This window comes from Alligator mississippiensis, chromosome 4 (assembly GCF_030867095.1).
Source record: "Alligator mississippiensis isolate rAllMis1 chromosome 4, rAllMis1, whole genome shotgun sequence".
In the NCBI taxonomy this organism is placed as follows: domain Eukaryota; kingdom Metazoa; phylum Chordata; order Crocodylia; family Alligatoridae; genus Alligator; species Alligator mississippiensis.
Window position 1 is genome coordinate 247,581,315 of NC_081827.1, and position 16,837 is coordinate 247,598,151.

Sequence of the window (16,837 nt, forward strand, 5' to 3'; positions counted from 1 at the left end):
ACATGGGTACCCCCCTCCCTCTAGGGTCCCTATAGATGTGGGTGCCCCCACCCTGCCTCTAGGGTCCGCCTAGATCACGCTGTATCTATTGTGGCTACAGACTTGGGTGCTCCGCCCCGCCCCGCGCGCACCGCAGCGCCCCGCACCGCCTCCCTGCGGGGCCGGGCCGGGCGGGGAGCGGAGCGGAGCGGGGTGGGGCGCGGGGCGGGGCGGGTCGGGGCGGGCGCCGCGGGATAAAAGCGGCTGCGGGCGGCCGGGGGCGCGGTACGGCACGGCACGGCACGGCACGATGCTGTTCTGGCACACGCAGCCCGAGCACTACAACCAGCACCCGAGCGGCGGATACCTGCGGTGAGCGCGCGCGCGCGGGCGGGTGATCTCCGGGGAGGTGTTTCTGGTCCCGGAGCAACAGGCGGCAGAGGTCCCGCACGCGTGTCCTGTTCCCTGCGTGCAGCGAGGATGCAGGCGGCCTGATCTCTGGGGGCTCCTCGGAGGGGCAGAGCCGCCTTGTAGGATGCTGCCTGCAGCGCCCGCGAGTCCGGGCATGGTTGGGTGCCAGGGGGTGTCTTGTGCACGTCCCTTGCCTTGAAGGTGCAGGGCTTCTGAAGTGTTTGCAGGGGAGGGTCTGCCCCCAGCAAGGGAAGGGGGTGTTTTTAATCACTTCCATGGTGCTGAAGCCCAGTCCTCTCTGCGTGGGAGAGGGAGAAGGCTAGTGGGGGCACTACAGGTGCTGGGGGTGCAAAGCTGCAATCTTGCTCTGTCCAAGGAAACCCTCCTTTTGCACCGGGAGAGTCAAAGATGCTTGTTCCTGCTGAACTGGGACCTGAGGCTTGTCTACACTAGAGAAACCCGAATCCGTCAGGGAGGTGCAGCACGGTTGGGCAAAAGGGGTTTGTCTCGCAGTGACTCTGCCTAGGAGCTTAGTGCCAATCCCTGGTATGTGTCCGCCCCGGGCATTTGTATTGGTGTGAGTGCTTTTTTTTTCACTGGGACCTTTTGAGTTTGGGGAGGAACAAGCCTTGACTCTTCCTAACGAGACCACTGTGTTTCCCTCTCCTTCATTTCCCAACTGGGGATATCACTGGCCTCAGGCTTCTTTATTTTCTGATGAAAAGGGGACTGGATTCACCTTTAGTAAGAGACTGATTGTGGAAAACTTTAGTGTAAAGGTGAATCGCTTTAAAAAAAAAAAAAAGTTCTGTGAGATTTAATTTGGGAACTATTAGAAAAACTTCCAAAACTATACATTGTGAGAGCCTTGATAATCAAATTTGCGCAACGCTTGCAGTGTCTAAACGTGTATACCCACAGCTTATGATCTCTTAATCCCCTGCTTTGTACGAACACTATGTCTCTGTGCCAGCTGTGTGACAGTGCTGCAAACACTAATAAGAGACCACGTTTCTGTGGGTCTGATCTGAAGTCCGGAGAGCCCCGTGGCTGTGGATCGGGACTACGAACGAGTTGTCTTTTTGTGCAGTTGCACTGTTATTTTGCATTGTCCAGACCGGGACTATTTCAGGTGATGTTAAGAGAGCATGGTTGCAGGCGATCAAACAGCACCTCCTTCAAATGGTTCAGTTGGAAAGTGTCGGGTATCCAGGTTGTAGTCATATTGGTCTAGAGGCAAAAGGACTCAAAATACGGGGTAGAGGTAATATCTTCTAGTAGACCAACTAGATTTTTGCAAAAAAAAAATTAAAAATCTCTTTAATTGCTGCTTTCAATTGGAAAGTGGCATTTGGCATTTAGGCACTTCACTTTTATTTTGACTGGATAAGGTACAAAGTGCTTGCATGTAGCTTCAAACATTGGCTCTGCATGTGTTGACAGCAGTGACTCGAGGCACCTCTTGGCTTGCTTTCATTTTTTTTGGGCTACTGAGAAGTAACAGTTTCTGATGCAAAAAAATTCAAAGACTGCAATAAGTCAGAATAGTTTGGATGCTGATTTGACATCCGTTGTGAATCGGGAGTAGATGTTGCACATCTCACCGTGCTAATATTGCACCCTGCGGTGGCACCTGGGGGAGAAGCTCTGCTTTACAGCCCTGGGCTCTGGGACTGGGCTCCCTTAGCTGTAAAACAGCGTGCATTTTGGTGGCTCTGTGCCGATAAGTGCCCAAGTCCACTGTTTCCCAGGTGCGTGCAAAGATTTCCATACCAATTTGTAAAGCCAGACCAGCTCTTTGTAGAAGAAAGGGTCTCTAGATTGGAAACTGATCTGCAGGGATTTAGTTACCTTCGCTGCTATACTAGATCAACCTCCTATGAGAAGAAAAGATGTATTAGGGCAAGCAGGAGATGCAGAAGAAAAGGGACTGAATATTTTAATGTTGGTTATACCCCTTTGGAAAACCTTGCTACTTCTTTCCGCCGCTCTCTTTCATTGTCTGATCTGCCTGTGACTTTATTTCTTCATAAATAAGAGTGACTGTTTGTTTTTTGAACCAGGAACTTTAAAGTTTTTACTGTCAACTCCTGTACCATTTTATTTAATGGCTTGGAGAAAGCTCCCCAAGGTTGCAGGTGCCGGGTGTTTTTGAGCTAACAATGAGTGGATCATTAACCCACCCAAGCAAGGCAAACTTCTTCATGCTCTTCCGAGCAAGCGTGCCAACACACATTTCCACATTTGTGTTTCTTTGAAGCTGGTTTTTGCTGCTTCTTTATACACACAGAGGTGCTTGGGAGCTGCTGCCTCCATAAATGGGGGAGAAACAAGCCTGGAGAAAAGAGCTGCCTAGAAAAGAGTAGCCTAGCCCTCCGTTCAGAGGCAGCAGGTAGTCTGGGCTCGATGCTGGCATCGGTCTGATCGGGTGGGATTCCTGCATTAAACACACAAGCAAACAGGACACCGTGCATAGAAGTAGAGCTCAGTGTCAGAGAAGGGAGGAAGGTGAATGTTGCTTCTTATCCTACGGCAGAAAATAATAGGGCTGCTGGCACTGGCGTCTAGCTCCTTACTCTCATGCTTGGGTATAAATGATTTTGTTCTGACCCATCCTTTTGTAGATCGGGGGGAGGCAAAATACAGCCCATGGGATGTGGCTTGCCAAAGGATTGTATCTGGGCTGCAGAGGGTCCTTCAGCCCGGGCCGTGGTGCATGCGGCCACTACCACCACCCCGGGTGCACGGCGGGGCTGGGGTGGCGTGGCAGCTGGAGCTTCCTGGCAGCCTTGCTGGTGGCAGCTCCCTCTGGCTGTCACTACCAGTGTCCCTACCGCCGCTGGACCTGGCTCTGCTGCCCAGGCACCCTGACTTGGGGGTGCTGGATGGAGCGGGTTGGTAGGTGGGCTCTTCGTGGAGACTGGCCCAGGACCCCTGTGGGCGGATGGGATGGGGCTGTGTGTAGGTGGGGAGTAGCTCCTGGGAGCAGGATGGGCAGGCAGAGACAGAGCCGGGATGGCGGGGCAGCGGAGGAACCATGATGCGGGGAGTGTGTCCCCACCCACCCGTGGCCCCATCCCAGGCCCGCAGGAGTCCTGGGCTGGTCTCTATGTGAAGACCCCACCTGGCTGCCCGCTCTGTCTGGTGCCTCTGGGAGTGGATGGGATCTGGGGTGGATAGGATCAATTGCCCCCCGGGTTTGCACCACTCCCTAGGCTGCACCTGGCCAGGTCAGCACCCCACCCTGCCACAGCTCACCAAAACTCCCTAAGCAGCCCTCCAGCCCAAATAATTGCCCACCCTTGCTGTAGATCATGATGGATATCATTTAAGTGTAAGGGGGTCAGAGCTGGGTCTATTGCAGCAGCCCTGACAGCTGGGTTGTGCATCCGAGGGCTGTCTAGAAAATCTGTTGAAATGTTGCAGGTTTTTAATTTAGTACAAGAGAAGGGCTAGGGCAACAGGCGGCTCTGTTTGGGGAAAGCCGGGGTATGGTATCTGGCTACTCCCTTATGGACCAAAACCCTCAATGGGCTATGGCATTTTGATCTGAAGTCCTGGCCCTGCCTGATGTGGGGGTCAAATCCTGTTCAGCGTGGGAGGATGAGGCACACGCAACCCGACTGCCTTCAAAACGCAGTGATGGGTATAGTGGGGGTCCCTCCCAAGGACCCAACATTGGTTAAGCCGCCACATCTTAACTTACCTTGGCTAGATCGAAATGACCTGGGCAGATGCACTATTAGAGATAGAGCTTAATTTTGGGGCGGGGAGCGACTAGCTCAGAGCAAGCTTGTTGGTTCTGGATGTTGGAAGTGGTTTCCAGGAAGAGTATTCAGATTGGTGCAGGGTGAGATGGTGCAAGGGTATGGCGAGGAGCCTAGGACCTTGGCTGCAGCAAGGAAAGGCAAATGGATATTTGCTTTGTTGAGGGAGGATTAGGTGTTGAGGAGAGGGACGGTGAGCTAATAGAAGGAACTTAGAAACGTGGCCAATTTTACTTAGTTTTAGTAAAAACACAATCTGGTGTTTGGAAGAGAGCTCATTGAGACTTATGTTCAAAATGGTTTAACTATTTAAAAAAAAAAAAAGTCTTCATTTCTTTCTTTTAGATGTGAACCCAAACATTTGAAGAGGTTTTTATTATTTAATTTCTCGCTGGGAAGAGGTGGTATTGTGTGTACGCACACATCAGACCTGGTGTTTGCCAACTCAATAGATGGTTGGTGATCTTCCATTTTACTAATGCATTAAAATGCAGGGCAAGTGCGTTTGTGGTCGTTTTGTCTGACCCCGGCTCCTTTTTCACCTCTTAGCACATGTCATGCATTGCTCCTTACATCTGGTTCAAGAGAATTGTTCGCATTTGGGCTCTGACCACGTGTCCCTCTTCGGATGCTGTTACTAAGCGTGTGTTGCTGGTTATGTTTCAGCGATGTCTTGGCGCTGCCGATCTTCAAGCAGGAGGAACCTCAGTTGTCTCCCGAGAATGAAACCAAACTGCCTCCATTTCAGTATGTTCTTTGTACAGCTACATCCCCTGCCGTGAAGCTGCACGAAGAAACCTTGACCTACCTCAATCAAGGTAAGGCTGAAGGGAACGTTGATCCGTGATGGAAGGACTGAATCGTGTTCCTGTGCTGCCGTTGGGAGAGGGAGGGAGTCTCCGCATTTTATGGGAACGGGCCAACTCTTCAGCTGCTGTCAGCTGGTGTAAAGGTGCATTGAGTCCTACCAGACTTCCAGCAGTTGAAGATGAGGCCCGTAGATTTCCACGTTGCAGGTGTTGCCTTACACTCGGGTCACCTTGAAATTTGGCTTTTGGTGGATGGTGGCATCTCAGTCTGCAGTGAGGGGTGGGTGGGTTATGCAGCCTGCTGAGCACTGAGAAGGGGCAGGGGGGAGAAGTTTGCTGTTGCAAAGCCAGCTGTACGTGCTTGAGCTCTGCAAGAGAGAACGGTAGACGCACTGGCAGGCACGGTGGTCCTTTGCTGGTCCACGAAGAGTGGGGTGTTCATACTGCCCTGCTACCTACACAGCCATGGGATGTCACTGGTCTGCGCTCCACCAGCCTGCCAGCCTAGTACGGTTGTGTTTGGCTGCCAGTGTCGGCTAATTTTGATCCTGGATGTGCACCCCCACATGGGGTTGCATGCACCTCCGGCCAGCTTTTCACAGGACATAGCACTCCCTGGATCTGAATTCTGTAGAAGCTGGCTTTATAGCGGCACCTCTCAAGGTGCAAACCATGTTGTCACTTCTTTGTTCATGGCCTGGCAAAAAAGAAATGCCTTTGGCCTGATGAGCTAGTAAGAAGTCCACCTAACGTCCTCTTCTGCTTCAGTGCAGTGCAGATTGCTCAAGGTCAGGGGACCAAGATGATCCACTGTCAGTGACTCCCAGCTGTCTGATTCTGATGTGGAAGTGAGCCAAGAGATGGTTGAGGAGCTGGGGAATCTTTCTGGGAGAGCCAGGTGGGAGAGAAGCATCCTTTACAGTGAAAAGCAGCCAGCCAGGATGCCCTGACACTTAAAGCATCCACCCTTGTCCCTGGGGAGAGGTGGAGGAGTTTTGCTCCTTGTTCTGCACGCGGTAACCCCAAGCTCTGTAAGCCTCTCATCAGCTTTCTGCGAATAGAGCAGTCTAGGCTTCCCTTTGCTCAGAGTGGGCACAAGTCTCCTGATAAAACTGGATTGTGCCTTGGGCCTGCATCCTGTTGCCCCACAATAGCTCTTATTGCAGAAATCGCGCGTTGTCTTGTTCGCTCCTGCTTCACCGGTGTAAGACGCAGCCTCCTGCCCTGGGTTAGACTAAGGTCACGGCAGTGAGGACAGCAGGAGAAGTGAGCAGAGTTGGGCCAACTCTGTGTACCCTAGACTGGGGGGCAGCACCGTACCTAGACTCCTGGTGGCCCCAGATGAACTTTTAGTATTGGGGCCCCCCTTCACCAGAGATGATAATAGTAATAATAATAATAAAAATTACCATTTTCAGGCCCCCTTTCTGTCTGGGTCCTGGGCGGCTGCCCAGTTTGCCCATGCCTGTGTCTGGCCCTGAGTGGGAGCCAACCTTTCTAGCAGGCATGATGCACATTAAGCCCTCTGATCCCCTTCCCCTGCCCCATCTGTTGCTCTGCTTCCTGTCCTATCCTCAGCCGAGCTGTCTGCCCCTTCCTGACTTGCTGTGTGCCCCATGCAGAGGCTGCCCGTGCCTCTTGTGACACATGGGCAGCATCGTGGCCTACCCTTCACTAGATAGCCCATACCGAGTGGCATTTAAAGGCATGGGTATGTTGGTGGAGGGGCAGGGGGTGAGCCCAGGTTTGGTCCTTTTGCTCCTCGGATTGTGAAGCAAGCTGGCTGCAGCTATGGGCAGCTGGGCTGATGCATCATAGATCGTGAACAGGATAAAATCGGTGTGGTTATTCCTTTATTCGAGAGCCGTTCCAGGCCATTACGTCAGAAGGGCCTAATCCTGCTCTGTGTCGAGCGTGTGTCCCTGGAAGAAGGAAGCGAGAGGAACTGTCTCCCTTCTCGGACATCTAGGTTTGCACAACGGGGCAGGATTTCCAGTGAGCATTATCCATCCGTATCGGATGAGATCTGCAGCCTCAGGGTGTAGGGCATGGACTCCCCACCTCAAGAGGGTCTTGAGCTCTTTTCAAAACCATATATCCATCCTCAGAGGCCATAGAGGTGAGTCTTCAGCACCAGCTTTGATCATGCCAAAAAGGGAAGGTGAGCGAACTGAAGATCAGACTCACCGCCTCGAGGGTCTTCTGGCCAGGTCCATGCTGAGAGCTAGCTGCAGCTCTCGTTCTCTGCCGGGACTGCCTGTCTCCATGTAGATGAATTTCTTCCCGAGCACCTGTTTGAAGCTACCTAGCCTTCCTCCAGCTGGTTGCTTCTGAGCGCATACTTGCAGGTGGTTCTCTTCTTCTCCCAATACAATCCCCTTTGTAATGGGAAGGTCTCGATTTATCCCTAGTCGACTGGGTGACCTGGGGCATGGTCTTGTATCATATCTCGGATAAACTCTTTGCTCATGCCGGCCTGGAGAAGAGTTGTTAGAGCTCTGCTTGTAGAGCTCATCCAACTCAAAGCAGTAGCCTTTTCTGAGCAAAAGGCCATGTTTGTACTGGGCTAAAGGTTATGTTTAACGTAATATTTCTGGAATATTCAGCAAGGGAGCAAAGCCATTTTAAACTCCCCCTTTGAATGTGAGTTGGTCTGTTGCTGTGGTGGTGGGTTTCTAACCCAGGAAGTTGCCTTAAGTTTAAAAAGAAATCCATAATTTGCCTTGTAATCCCAGGACAAAGAGTCCTTTTTGAATTGGCAGATGAAGAGCCCTGGTTTTAAATGGGCGCTTGTGTTTGGAAACTCCCAGATAAATGGAGTATTTCATGATAAATGTTTTCTCTCGCATTCATGGCTTCTGTGTCAAAAGCGTCTTCCTGAAGCAGGGACTTCCCTGACGTAGAAAGTTAGGATGCGTGTCTCTCTTTAAGAAAAGAATGAAGTTTTGGGCAAATCTCCTTGTGTTTTGAAAAAAAGTGTCTTGTCTTTTTTCATTGGGGGGGGTGGGGGGGAATTCTTGAAGCATAGTAACATTGCCACACAAGTATTTATTCATAGAGAATAAGCAGAATATTCCCCAGTCTGTGAGCGTTCATCTAGTCTGAACTTCTGTGTAGTCTCTGGAAAGTCCTTAATTTTGGGTTGAGCTAGAGCGCATTTTCTCAACGTGAATCTGTTCTGGATTTAAGGGGTTCAGACAGTTGAGAATTCACCATGTCCCCAAAGGGTGTTATTAGATGAGACTTTTATTGAAGAGCATTCCCTTTCACGTACAGACCCTCGGGACTTGTTTAAAGCCACTGTAAAGCTGAGGTGAATTTAATAAAGGCTGGGGAAGTTTAGGAGACTCAAGCTGGACTTGAGGGCATGGATGAACCTCTGTTACCCAGTTTCCCCATTACCATGGCTGCCCCATCCTAGTGCTAGCAGAAGCAAGTTGCATTCCTACATGTAGGAGCTGACGATTATAATTTAGACAGCATTTCCCAACTCCTTGTATTGCCGCTACTCTGTGCTGTCCTTCCCAAGTTAACAACCAGCTTCTTTTTCCCAACTGTTCCCCCTGCATGGGCATGCACGCACACTTCAGGCTTTCTTATTTTGCTGGCACGTGATGGCAGGTAAAAGGTACAGTAGCTTCCCCGAGGAGTTCTGAAACTGGCTTCAGATATGGCGGAGTCGGGAGACGTGCAAAGGTGCAAGGATAAAATTTCTAAACCAGCTCAGGAGGGAAGTCATGTGCAGAGGCAGCATGTAGGAGGCCTCGGGGAGCTGATGCAGGACTCTGAGGCTGGCAGTACTGACTGGGTAAAGGAGGTCTCCTCTCCATGGACTGCTGCTTTGACAGGGTGGAGAGGCTTGCTTGCACTGATGACCCTAAGAGCAACACCCTTAGGAGTCTTGCACTCCTGGTATGGTCACCCATGGCACTCCCGGTACGGTCAAAGGTGAGGTATCGGACAAAGAGCAGTACAACACAATGCAAAAACCTCAACAGTGGAGCAGGTGGTGCTCTCCCCTATCTTGGGGGTCTTCAAGAGGAGACTGGACAAGCACCTAGCTGGGGTCGTCTGACCCTAGCGCTCTTTCCTGCCCAAGGCAGGGGGTTGGACTCGGTCATCTGCTAAGGTCCCTTCCAACCCTAACACCTATGAATCTAGGTGGATGCAGAAGACATATGGCTTCAATAGCTGCGAAAGCAGATGAAGGCTGCAGTGGAAGAGTAACCCCAGTTGCCTTGGATCTCCTTGCCACCGGGCATAGGTTTCTCCTCCGCCAAGATCCATGCAGTTGCCGATGCCCAATGGCCTCCTCCTGTAAAACAAGTTGGGTAGGCTCCTTGATCATCCTTGACAGTGAGGGATCACCGCCACTGATGATGAAAGGAGGTCTACCATGAAAAAGGAGGTTGAGGGGAGGAGAAGGTGGTGATGGGATGCTTGAATTGAAGTGTGGAGAAGGAAGCAGTGGTGAGATGTGGGCTGAACGCCTGGCTAGGAAGATCTTGGGAGTCATGATATCTTTGTACAGCTCAAAGGCAGCTTGTGGGTACTAGGGAGGCCACACGCAGAAGGTTGCAGAGTACGGGGTGTGGCGCTCAGGGTGCGGATGAGCTTGTATTTTTTAGCTGTGCCGATGGAGGGGAAGGTTGAGGGGTAGAAGGGAATGGTGGGGGTGGAAAAAGTTATAGTGACCCTTCCCCAGGATGAGAGGGAGATGAAGATAGTGTCCCATGCAGTCTGGGGGCTATAGAAATGGTTTGTGGAGGAAGAGAAGGTGTCTAGTTTACTTGTATGTTAAGTTGATGGGGAACACCTTGGAGTCCACGGGAGCAAGCTCACAAGCTTGGTGGCTGGAGCTTGAAACCCTTGAAATGCAATCCTAGAACCAGCCTATACATCAAATAGCCAATGAACTGAATCCTGTGCCTGAACCCCATGCTCATGCTCTCGCTCTCTCTCATATTTTCTCTCTCCTTTCTGCATTTACTATGAAACTAGAGCTGGAATCTGGTTATGTTTTAGGGTATGATTGTAGCAACAATTCAGGTCACCGGCTTGCAAAGACCAGGTCCCTGCTAGGGGCACTCTATCAATAGAGGAATATTGGCATGGCAAGCTATGCTTATACTGATGTATTAACGCTGCTCACCTAGAGCACAATAACCAATATGGTAAAAGTGTTTAAATAATGGTGTTTATATTATGAGCCCCATGACATTAGAGCTGTGTCATACAGGGATCACACCCCCTATGTCTTTGGGCAACATGGAAACTCTTGCAAACGGTTCCACGAGCAAGTTTGGGTCCAGTTGGCTGGACAAGATTTAGACAGGGCTATTGTTTTCAACACGGAGGAGATGGCAATTGCTCTGGTAGGATCTAGTAGATGGAGAATATCTATATCGGATCTCAGGGGTAGTGATAGGGTGACTGAGTCAGTGCCCTTGTCATACCTGATATCTTCCATTTGACGATCTTGGGACACTTTAACGAGGCATAAGTCACTTTGGTAACCTGGAGTTAGCTGTGTTGCTAAAAAAGATTAATCAAGAGACAAGACCCAACAATTCAAGGCTTCTGAGAACAATTGTTGGGGTCTATTTCATTGCTTTTGTTTTTAAGTATCTTCAAGCCATCAAAACCACTAGAAGTGTATCTTTAAAGATAAAAACCATGATTCTCATGCAAACACATGATTGGTTTAAGGAAAATGACAGCTGTGGTCAGAACTGTGATGAAGCCGAGAGATTTGACACTGCCGTAGTGAGGCGTTATGCCTGATGGGTGATGGGGATGGTAAGGTCCTATTCCCAATCAGTGGCTGGAAGCTGAACTCTTGTGGCCAGGCGTACAAATCTGAACATGCTAATAGAAACAGGCTTGTCTGGGATTCAGGTTTGCCAAAATCAGTGCACTTAACATCAACTGCTCATCGTCCTGCCAGATGGCACACCTTGCTTCCTCTTCTAATGAAAAGGAGCAAAGAAGAGAGCAGGGAGAGGTGACTAAAGATGTCTTGAAATGCAAATTATTTAGGGAGATGAAGAAGTCATGGCAAAGGTTCCCTTTCTACAGACTAGAGTTGAAGTTTGCAATCCAGCTCCATGACTTTCTGACAGCTGGAGAATCTCCTCCTACGCCTGGGGGCGTAGAGTTAATGGAAGCAGTTTCTGTGTTGATATTAGCTCATACAGAACTTGATTTCTCGACTGTAGATGTCCTGGGATGATCCTTTGTTTGCCTGAATGAACTGTGCAGAAGGCTGGGTATTCATCTGTGATCAGGCATGCTGCTCTGCTAATTATAGCTGTAATGGCAAGGATGTTTTTGTTTTGCCTCACCCTGAGAAACTGTCTTGGTCTTCCTAATCATCATTGCCATTTTTCACAAGGCTTTGAGTTTTGTAAGAAATGGGCCTGTCTCTGGCACGCCTTTTGCTCATATGATGAGCTCTGAAGATGCCTTAGGATCTTTCCATCTTGGCACATTTTCCAGTTTATTCTAGTTTCCCATAGTTTCCAGGAAGCATTTGCAAAGCTGGATCATCCTTTTTTTTTTTTTTTTAAAAAAAAAAAAAATTGTTATAAACCATAAGAAAGTAGAGCTGGAAGGGAGGTCATCTAGTTCAACCCTCTACTCAAGCTAGGATCATCTTTAACTTACTCATCCTAGACTGGTGTTTGTTTAACCTGTTCTTGAAAGCTTTACAAACCAACCTCTCAGACAGCTACCAGACACAATGCCCAGAATATCAAAAATGCCACGGATAAAACAGAGGGATGAGAGCATTTTCCATGTCTTGCCAAAGTTTGGAGTTTTTGAGGGGGTTGTCTTTCTGGTGGCATCCGAAACTTTGGGTTTGGAGTTGTCCTGGTTTCTCAGTTGAAGGGGGTCTAGAGAAGTTCTAGATGTCTCAGCTCAGTGCCTTCATTTTGCTAGCAGCCTCCCACATACGATGGCTATCTCTCTACTTGACCTCCCAGGACACCTGAGCCTGCCTCAGCACCATCCCTAAGGGCACTAAGCATCTTGCATCAGATGACAAGGAGCTCTGAGCCAAATGGATCATTTGAACTCCTGTGCCTCGGAAGCAGGAATCTCAGTTGCCCTTTAACTAAGGAGACTGCTTACTCTCCATGCTACCTATTGGTTTCGGTTTAGATAGGGATGATCCCGCCTCAGGCGGGAGGTTGGACTTAGATGACCTCTGGAAGTCCCTTCCAGTCCGACTTCACTGTGATTACACATTCAATCCCATGAGTTTTCCATGCATTCCTTGGCCAGGCAAAGCTTCTACACCGGATTCTGGCCTTGTGCACTGTAAATCAGTGCACGTGATTTGATCTGGTGGAATTATATTGGTGTGCATGACATTGAAATTGGGACCCTTGAGTGTAGAGTGCAGCACTGAATTGTCTTGGGTGACAAGCTGAGGTTTTTAGAACATGCCACCAACCTTTGTTACTTGATCTACAGTCCAGACCTGATTTTTTTTTTTTTTTTTTTTTAAATGTCCAGGAATTCAGGGTTTTTTTTTCCTATGCTACTTCTGTCTTTGGTTTCTTAATCATTTTACCTATCAATCTGGGAGGGGTGGGGTAATATCTCTGTACCAGTTGGCTTCCTACCTTGGATTGTCTTGAGAAGCTTTTTCTAGGTAGAAAAGACATCGTTATGGAGATATTGTTAGTTTTGGCAGAACAAGGCTGTTCTTCTGATGTCTTTTTGGATAGGCAAAGGCTGATCTGTGTAAATGTTGTTGAGAATTTCCCCTTTCTTGGGAGTGGGTCTTTACCTAACACTCTTTCCTGCTTTTATTTTAGGTTGGTTGTGTTCTGAAACGAGACTGCTACTAGTTCATCAGTGGGGGTGCCCTTTGCTCTGCCACCGTACTTGTGTCCCATGGGTTGCCCATGCTTTGTGTGGACTGAGCTAAGGACATTGGTCAATGTTGAGTGGACAGTTGATCTAAACAGTCTCTTCCCCCAACACACACCGTACTGACTGGCATGCTCAATTGATGGTACTTGAAGAGAGAAAGCAAGGATTGAATGAAAGGTCCTGGCTACAGAAATATTTCCAGGGCAGGGTTAAGATGAACTGTTTGAATCAGAGAGTCAGAAGAGACCTCAAGGGTCCTTTAATTTCAGGCCCCAGCTTGATGAGGCAAGATAAAGATTGTGTCATTGCTAACTGTCATGCTTTGCACCTGTCCTTTGCATGATTAGAAATATCAACCTGGCAATCTTTTTTTCTTTTTCTTTTTTTCCATTGTGGTAACACTTAACATTATATTTTACATCTGGTTGGGTTGTTAATACATCATGGCTTATTGTTCAATTTAATGTGAGTGGCTGTGTCTGAGGATGAGTACATTTGTGAACTCTAAACACAACAAGCTTCTGCCCAATTATATCCTCAAAAGAGGCCATTAAAAGGGTTGGCATCTTCAGTGCAGGTCCTATTGACCCAAGTTCATCTGAACTGCATGCACAGGTCCTACTGTCAGACCTGCCTTTCTGTTAGATCTCATTATTGCTTTGCAGTAATTAATAAAGGTCCCAGAAGAGAAAAACTGAAAGTTCTTATGTAAACTTAGACTCCACCAACTTCAGGTGGGTTTATCTAAGAAGATAAGGTGCAGATTTGGAAGAAAGGAGATGTTTTCCCCAATTAACAGATGGAGAACTAGGTGAGAAACACATGAAGGCTAGGGACAGACATTTAAAAACCCTGAGCCTAAATTGATTCAATCTTTGCAGGTTAGTCTAACCTGGCTAGGCTAAATCAGTTGGCATCCATAAAGACATCCCAGAAATGCAGGCACATGCCTGAAGTGGCTCAGACTACAAGCTGGGGGGAGCTAGAGTAACCCTCCCTTCTCTTCCACAGAGCTGAGCTGTGCGGGACAGGACATTGGACCGTAGCTACCACATGGTCTGTTAGCTAATGCTGAGCAGTGTCTGTAAGGCACAGGGGACGGGGAGGGGGGGAGCAGGCAGACACCTGCAGTCTGTGCCAGAGCTGCAGCCAGGGAGCAGGGGGGAGGGGCCAACCCTGCTATGGAGCAGAGAGCCCTGCCCAGCCCAGAGAGCATGCCAGGATGCTGGGGGACTCTGATTTAACTTAAACCTGGCTGGAGGGCCGCACCCAGAGAGTGGTGGTGGATGGGTCATTTTTGACCTGGAGGGATGTGGGCAGTGGGGTCCCCCAGGGCTTGGTCCTCGGGCCCGTGCTGTTCAACATCTTCATCAGCAACTTGGATGAGGGGGTAAAAAGCACCCTGTTCAAATTCACAGACCACACTAAGATGTGAGGGGATGTGGGCATGCTGGAAGGGAGGAATAGGCTGGAATCGGACCTAGACAGGTTACAGGGGTGGGCAGATGAGAACAGGATGGGTTTCAACACTGACAAGTGCAAGGTGCTGCACCTGGGGAGGAAGAACCAGCAGCAGACCTACAGGCTGGGGAACTCCCTTCTGGTCAGCGCAGAGGCAGAAAAGGATCTTGGAGTCATTATTGATGCCAAAATGAACATGGGCCGACAGTGTGCGGATGCGGTCAGGAAGGCCAACCGCACCTTGTCATGCATCCACAGATGCATCTCAAGCAGGTCCAAGGAGGTGATCCTCCCCCTCTATGCGGCACTGGTCAGGCCGCAGTTGGAGTATTGTGTCCAGTTCTGGGCGCCACACTTCAGGAGGGATGTGGACAACATGGAGAGGGTCCAGAGGAGGGCCAACCTCATGATCAGGGGGCAGCAGGGCAGGCCCTACGAGGAGTGGCTACGGGACCTGAACCTGTTCAGCCTCCACAAGAGAAGGCTGAGGGGGGATCTGGTGGCCTGTTACAAACTAGTTAGAGGGGACCAGCAGGCATTGGGGGAGTCCCTGTTCCCCTGAGCACTCCCAGGAGTGACAAGAAATACCGGTCACAAGCTGGCAGAGGGTAGATTCAGACTAGATATCAGGAGGCACTACTTCACTGTCAGGGCGGCTAGGACCTGGAACCAACTTCCAAGAGAAGTGGTGCTGGCTCCTACCCTGGGGGTCTTTAAGAGGAGGTTGGATGAACACCTTGCTGGGGTCGTTTGTCCCCAGTACTTTTTCCTGCCATGGCAGGGGGTCAGACTCGATGATCTGCTCGGGTCCCTTCCGACCCGACCAACTATGAAACCAGCAAGGGGTCTGGGACAGACATTGCATAAACCGTTTAACTCATATCAGTTAAGTCTGATACTATATTCAACCAGGTTTATTTCAGACCGGTTTCAGCCATTTTCAAACTGGTTTATGTGCACTGAACATCTGTTCTGTTATAGGTTTAAACCAGTTTCTGATCACTTAAATTGGTTTATGTGTAATATTTGTCCCTAGCTGAAGTGACCTGCTCAGAGTCGTGTAAGAAGTCCATGGCTGATTTTAAGAACCAAACTCAATTCAAAGGTGTAGTGCAGCTCCTTGACTGTCCTTAGTTGTCTTGTGAAGCCCAACCAGATGCGAAACCATGATAGAAGTGGGGGGGAAAAATCCAAGTGTCCAAACTGGTGGTGAGGATGTTGTGTAACTCTGCATGGATGATGTCAGCAGAAAACCAGCAAGAGTCAGTCCCTGTGTGATCGCACATTCTGATCTGGACAGTCAGAGGTACTGCAGATGTAATCAAGATGTATTTGAATCACCTGAGACATGTTAGATTCCTGTTTGTACAAGACTAGACACAGAAATTATTCCTCAGAAAGCAGATAGAGCAGAGCTGCTCTCCCACGCTAGTGGAATCCTTAGTACAAGCAATGCTCAGATAAAGCCACTGGAAAGATGGCTCGGAGTGGGCGGGATGTTTAGTCAACATGTATGAGGGACACAGAAGACTGAAATGAACTGCATGGTTAGATACAGACAGTCAAAAAGCCCAGGGCTGAATCAATTCACTGTTCGCAGGTTAGTCTAAACTGCACAGATCAAATTGAAACAGAAGTGAACAGACATTTACCTTTGATTCAGGAAATGAGCCACATGCCTGCAGTGGTTCAGGCCAGAAGCCAGGGGGTGCTAGAGCATGGCTCTCTGGTGGTGTGCTCACTTCCTCTTCCTGTTGCCCCCAAGGTCTCTGGGATTTGCAGTCCAGACTCACTGCAGCAGGATTCTGCAGGGTTGCTCATCTATTCCTCTTCCTGCTTCCAGGTGCCTCTGGGATTTGTAGTGCACAGCTGCAGCCAGCAATAAGTTTGAGTAGGGGAAGGGGTGTTTAACCCCCCCGCCCTGGCCCCAGACCCCAACCAGAGTTATCCATGGAGGGGGCAGTTTCCCCCCTTCCCCCTGCAGACTGAGCTGCATCCACAGCTGGGCTTGGCCCTGCCCCTGCCCCCTTGTCGGCTAGCCCTCACTGCTCCAGCTAGGAAGTAGAGGGGTGGGACCAGCCCTGCTCTCTGGAGCAGATGGCACAGCCCAGGCCAGGGCTGCAAAGCATGCTGGGATACTGGGGGACTCTGATTTAACTTAAACTAGAAGGGGTCTGGGACAGATGTTCCATAAACCAGTTTGACCCAAATCAGTTAAGCCTAATACCACAGTCAGCCAGGTTTATCTTAAACCAGTTTCAGTCATTTTGAAACTGGTTTATGTGTACTAAGCTTCTGTTCTGTTACAGGTTTAAATAGTTTCTGATCACTTAAGCCAGTTTATGTGTAATGTCTGTCCTTAGCCATGACTGAACTGAGTAAGCTGAGATGTGACTTGGAATCTCTTGGCTCGTTACATTCTCTTAGTTCAAAACTGAAGATCTCTTGAAGGAATTAAATACCAATAAAAGATGTGTGCTGCACAGTGCAAGGGGGAGAATGCCAGTTTAGGACTGCTGAATGTCT

At 49.4% G+C, this 16,837-nt stretch overlaps 1 protein-coding gene across 1 annotated transcript in view; it reads left to right on the forward strand.

Annotated features, from left to right (window-relative positions):
* The first annotated feature begins 256 nt into the window (after positions 1-256).
* Positions 257-16,837, forward strand: part of TFCP2L1 (transcription factor CP2 like 1) — a 50,107-nt gene continuing 33,526 nt past the window's right edge. Inside the window, exons 1-2 of the mRNA XM_059727487.1 lie at positions 257-351; positions 4,824-4,975. Of these exons, the coding sequence (XP_059583470.1) occupies positions 290-351; positions 4,824-4,975 (214 nt within the window). The 5' untranslated portion in view covers positions 257-289. The remainder of the gene's footprint in view (positions 352-4,823; positions 4,976-16,837) is intronic.